The 6000-nt window shown below is 33.1% G+C and overlaps 1 protein-coding gene across 1 annotated transcript; it reads right to left on the bottom strand.

Moving 5' to 3' along the window:
• Nucleotides 1–766: 766 nt before the first annotated feature.
• On the bottom strand, nucleotides 767–5586 carry LOC117921765 (disease resistance protein RGA2-like). Its single transcript, XM_034839723.1, has 3 exons — nucleotides 4671–5586; nucleotides 2836–4608; nucleotides 767–1021 (listed from the first exon to the last, which is right to left on the bottom strand). The coding sequence occupies exons 1-2, from the start codon at nucleotides 5584–5586 to the stop codon at nucleotides 2879–2881; spliced, it is 2646 nt and encodes an 881-aa protein (XP_034695614.1). The 3' UTR covers nucleotides 767–1021; nucleotides 2836–2878.
• Nucleotides 5587–6000: the final 414 nt, after the last annotated feature.

Here is a 6000-nt window from a genome sequence, read left to right on the forward strand (position 1 = left end):
TTGTCTATTATAATGCCAACATTATAGAATTAAGTACCCTTTGGAGTTTCCCATTTTTTTTCTTTTAAATTAGAAACTTTTATGTAAATAGATATCTGGTATAAAAAGTATAAATTTATTTTATATTTTTTAAATTCATTTTAAAAAATTTTAAATTTTGAGATAGTAAATTTTCTTTAATATTTCAATTTGTTAAATTATTTTTAAATTATCAGAATTCTTATATCTTATACAAAGAAACTACTATTTTCTAATTTTATAAATAAAAAACAAAAAGCATTTTATAAAACTAAAAAGTGTATCCAAACAAACATTAAAAGTCTATTTGGTCATTTGATTTAAAAACAATTTTTTGTTTTTAAATAACAGAAAACTATTTTTAAAATTTTCTAACATTGTTTTATCGTTATTCTCTGAAAACATTTTTTAAAAACAAAGTGAAATAGATAATAATTTTTAGAGAACAAATAAGGGTTGTTTTCACCCATTTTTAAAAACAAAAGGAAAACATGAATCCATTTGATCACGTTTTCTGAAACTTGTTATTAAAAATTGTTTTTAAATTAAAGAATAAAAAACAATTTTAAAAAATAAGTTTCAGAAAACATGTTCAAACGGACCTTAAGTTACTTGATAATACCTCACATTTATTAGGCAAAGCCCCCTCTAGGAGAAATTTTTTGTTGGAATCACAACCAAGCGTTTGAAACCTTTGCATTGAAATTTCAAGAACATCCCACTTCATCCATTAGGTTAACAATAGATATGTCCTTAAAACAAATAAGAAGAAACATCATGCATGCATGCATGCAAGTTCCCATCATTCGCAAACCATTTATGTTGTAGGAAATAAATCCAAACAAAAAAGTTGAAGTTTACACATTCTTACATATATAGGCAAACCAATAAACGGGGAAAAGAAAAAGAGAAATTACAAATCATCAATTTGAAATTGATTCATAGACAACTTCACAATACATAGGTGTTGGGAATTTTCTCCTCTTTATTTGAACTTGCTTCTCTGAAACGAAAAACAATAGTGTTAATCTCCTTCACACTCCATAACCAATAAAATTAAGATGGAAAAGAAATAAGAAAGCAAATAAAATAAGTCAAGACAAAAATAAAGATCAAAGCTTGCAACTAAAAATGACAAATAATAATAATAAATGATGTCTTTGGATATAATTTTGAGACAAGAATCAAGATGGTTTTTATTGATAAGTTATGAAATTTTCTTTGCTATATTTTGAGCAAATAATCTAATAGGTTAGGCTATTAAAATATTAATTAGTTAACATTTAGATCATGTTTTTCATTTGTTTCATTTCTCATTCATTATATTTGAAATATTATTTTTTGGAATAAGAAAAGGAATAAAAACTTCATCACTATGAAAATTAAATCTTACTCCTGTTGGAATTTTGGTTTCTGTCTTGTATGTAGTAATATGATTCACCTTCCTACCCATCTTATTTTTTATTCTCATTCCCATAAATAGAACTCCCCATTAGGATCCAAGATATGCAAAGATCAGCTTCACTTGGAAACACTTTTAGTTGTCTAATTAAGAACCATAATAGATAAAGAAACTAAGGGGAAAAAAGTAGTAGGCATTTTACACTATAAATATCCTATTTGATAATATATAACTTTAGTAAAATTGAATTTTAATTATCTTATATCCAAATTCAATTTAGCAAAGTATTAAAAATATAAAAACCATTATCATAATTTTTAATGAGTTTTTGTTAATATTTTAGATATTAATTAAATATATAGAATTTTAAATTTAAAAATAAAATTATAAATATTTTAAAAATCATACATATGGAATCATTTCTTTTTTATCATTAAATACATCTAAATTATATTTTTCTATGAAATATATTTTCAGTGTTATATATTATTAATTTATTGTCAAATATTACAAATTATATTATACATATATTATTTAAGAATAACAACTTAAATAGATGTATTATTTCTTGTTTTATAATCTTTTTTAATTCTTTTCAAAATATCCGTCAAAGCCGATATTTTTTATCCTTAACTTTTAATAAAATTTAACGGAGATATTATAAGAATTACTAACAATCAAAAGGGAATGTTACCATTGTATTAAACCTTTCAACTATTCATATAACCTTCATAACTATAAAAAATATATTAATTATAGTCATTATGATTATAACCCTATAAGTAGAATTTGGGTTTTTAGAAAGAGATAATTTAGAGTTTACTTTTTCTGAATTTCTGCTTTCAGTTCTTTGCTCTATTTTCTTTATTTTTACAATTTATATATATACCCATGGGCCTGAAACCTGATCAATCATTGCGCCCATACCACCAGAAAAGGGGAAACACTAGGCCCATGGCCCAACAAAAGTCTACTCTAAGCCGAAAACCCCCAGCTCCACTAAAAAGGAGGGAACTATAGGCCCATGCCCAAGAAAAGTGTACCCTAAAATGGAATTTGATAATATATAACATTATATAGTATGTATAGAGTCTAAAGATCACCAAAAATCTCTTCTACACGGTTGTTGGAGCTTTTTCAAGGTATTTAATCATGTAACAAAACACTTTTAGAATAGAAAAGGTTTCAAGTTTTTTTGTACAAAAGGTTTTCATTTTTATTTCTCTTATTTTATTTTTAAATTTTGCAAGGTGTAGATATTATAGGATAAACACTTTAGCAACAGTGTACATGTGCCAAAATGGACCTATGGATACAAGATAATAATGTTATGCAAAATAGAATATTCATGAAATAGATTAATGTGTGCGATTATGGATGCAATGGAAATGAAAACTAAGATAAATTCAAATTACCTGTAACAAGAGCGACATGAGGTGAAGCATGATGACCATTCATTCAGTCCAGTGAATATTTGACTTTTGGGATATGAGATATTTTGTGCCGATCCACTCCAATATCCTTTTGATAGCGTCGTTCCAGAATATAAGAATATCGAATGTCCAATTTCTGCAATGATGTCCTCTGGAGCACGTGGTCCGGCAGTCCCTCCAGCTGTGGGCAGAATTCCGTAATCAAGTGATTGAGACATGGCATTATTGACCTATCTTCTTTTTCTTTTATTTCCCATTGCTTCAAGTCAGCCAAATGGACAATAGCCAATTTCTTCAGCTTTGGGAATACTGTTGATGATGATCCCAAAAACTCACTACCTATGTATATCACACTATACATCTTCCATATCACTAGCTCCTCGAGGACAGGCAGTTGCCCCAAAGGAGGCAAACATGTACAGCTTATGCAATTCTCGAGCTCAAGTAATTTCAGTTGAGCTAATGATGAACCCATCATCCAATTGGGCCACTCTCTTTCACTATAATCGAATATACGTAGAGATATCAAGTTTGGATGGGGTTGTAGAGCTTCAGCCACACCCTTGGTCCCCTCCTTTCTACCAAATTCCAAATCCAAACGTTGGAGGATCTTATTCTTCAATTCTGCTTTTTCTGCCTCCCCTGCATCGTTCACTTTATCCAACCCTTTAATGGAAAGACGTCCTCTTAGGTTGTTCAAGTTTCTCAGGTCTCCTATTTGGCATTCATCATTGCCATAACTACTCACAATGAAAACATCCAGTGTCTGAAGAGAGCTTAATCTTCCAATTCCTTTTGGCAAGCCCTTTAGTCTACGAGTATCAGAATTTTCAAGATGCCTCAAATTAATTAGTTTACTCATTGCCTGTGGTAGTTTCCGAAGATGGGAACATCCTTGAATATTTAAGGTTTGCAAATGATATAAATCACAAATTGTTTCAGGCAACTCTCTCAAACTATCACATAATGATAGATTAAGGTATCTTAAATGTATCAATTTTCCTACCTCCTTAGGAAGTTCATCAATCAACTGATTCCTGCTCAAATCTAATGTCCTGAGCCCTAACAAATTAGTTAAGGCTTCAAGAACTCTTGAATTGAATGCTGCCTTAGCCAAGGGGGTACTCTTTCGGACAATTAAGGTGGTATGACGAATCTTTTTGAAGGGTAAGTCTTTGCTCTGCATTTGTTGGTTGTCAACCTCCACAATAAAGCATTCATTCTGAGTCAAAAATTGAGCAAAATCATGCACTATATCATGCATCTTACAACCTATTATATTACCATCATCATCTTTTTCAAAATCTTGGAAGAAAGACCGAGCAGCTAAATATTCGAAGTACTTTCTCCCAACCACATCAGAGTTGAGATAGCTTTGTGCCATCCACAACTTGATCAGCTCATCTCTCTCAATAACCGAGTCTTTTGGAAAAACAGCACAAAATGAGAAGCAGCGTTGAATTGCAGGGGGCAGATCATAATAACTCAACAACAAAGCAGGGGAAATATCTCTCTCAAACTCATCTAGCTGCCATACTTCACTATTCAATACGTTCTTCCATTCTTCCTCGCTATTTTTTATGCGCAAGAGATTCCCTAAAGTTTTTATAGCGAGGGGCAAGCCCTTGCATTTGTCTGCTATTTTCTCACCAATTTCTTTTAATTCTTCCTCTTTCTCCCAAGTACTCCTTTCATAGAAAGCTATTTGATGGAATAATGCCCGAGATTGCTCCAAAGACAGCTCCCCAAGGGATGCTTGTACGTAGTTCTCATCATCTTAACAACACTCTCTTTGCGTGTGGTCGCCAGAATTCTACTCCCTGCTGCTCCGCAGTGGAGGGTGTTCTTCAGTTGTTCCCATAATTGATTGTCTTCAGTCCACACATCATCTAGCACAAGAAGGAATTTCTGTCCGGCAATACATGTTTGAATTTCTTGTTGTACAGCTTCCAAATCATGGAGATTACAAGGCTTTTTTTGGAGGGCTTCAACAATAGCCCTACAAACTTTGATTGGGTCAAAAGGATCAGAAACACAAACCCATATTCTTTCATCAAAATGGGTCTCCACCTCTGGGTGGTGGTAGGCTAGTCGAGCAAGAGTTGTTTTGCCCATGCCTCCCGTCCCAACTATGGAGACGATGTAGAGGCCAGGTTTCTCTTCACACTTCTTACCCAACAAATGGTCTAATATGATTTTTTTATCCATATCCCGACCGTACACCTCTGAAATATCAATTGCAGAGGTAGTTATAAATCGCTGTGATCGCTCCTCACTCCTACTAGAGACAAAAGTAAATCTTTTTCTGTCCGTTTCAATATCATCTAGTTTTTTTTTAATGCCCTTAATCTTACAAGCAATGTCACGACGAGAAGCAACTTGCTTGAAACAGATGCAAGGGGAGGGCATACAGAAGCTTACCTTCGTCTTAGACGTGGAAGCATTTTCAACTCCCTCCATCTGGAATTGAAGAATAGCAATGCTCCACTCATCCAGCGCGTCCTCCATTTCGTAGGCCATGTCTTTGAGCCTCTCCAACCAACCTCGGACAGATTTTTCCTTCACTTGTCTCTTCTCGGCATCTTCAAGAACATCTCGGACGGAGCAGAGTGTGTTTTTGAGACTTTCAATTTCTGATTCAACACCCGGAACCAGAGAAACATGTTCATGAATCTGCTGTGCAAGAACCGAAGTTAAGCGTTCCAGCACAACAGAAACGAGGGCATCAGCCATGGGGAGGGTGAAGAAGGTGGGATTGATGAATGAAGAGGAATGGAGGATGAATAAAGGCGAGTGAGATGAATAGATAAGATCTGCAGCTTTTGTGAGGTTAATATTGGTCTATCCTTTTGAAAGCGGTGGGGCCAGAGGGATGCATTATTGAGGCTTTAGGAGCTACTTTATTTGAATCATCGAGGCTTGCTTGATATGCATGATTGAGGCTGGTGGGGTCATTAAATAATCGTACATACCTTTGAATCAAAATCCAGATAAATTAATCCCATCATCTGACTGAATATTCAGCATATTAATATAGCCTTCATTTAATTATTATGGCTCCTTACAATTAAACTAATTAGTAATTGGTTCCAAGTCTCCATTCACCATGGTTGATAAATTTAACAAAATAATTCATTGTTCTTATTA

This window comes from Vitis riparia, chromosome 9, assembly GCF_004353265.1.
Source record: "Vitis riparia cultivar Riparia Gloire de Montpellier isolate 1030 chromosome 9, EGFV_Vit.rip_1.0, whole genome shotgun sequence".
NCBI classification, from domain to species: domain Eukaryota; kingdom Viridiplantae; phylum Streptophyta; class Magnoliopsida; order Vitales; family Vitaceae; genus Vitis; species Vitis riparia.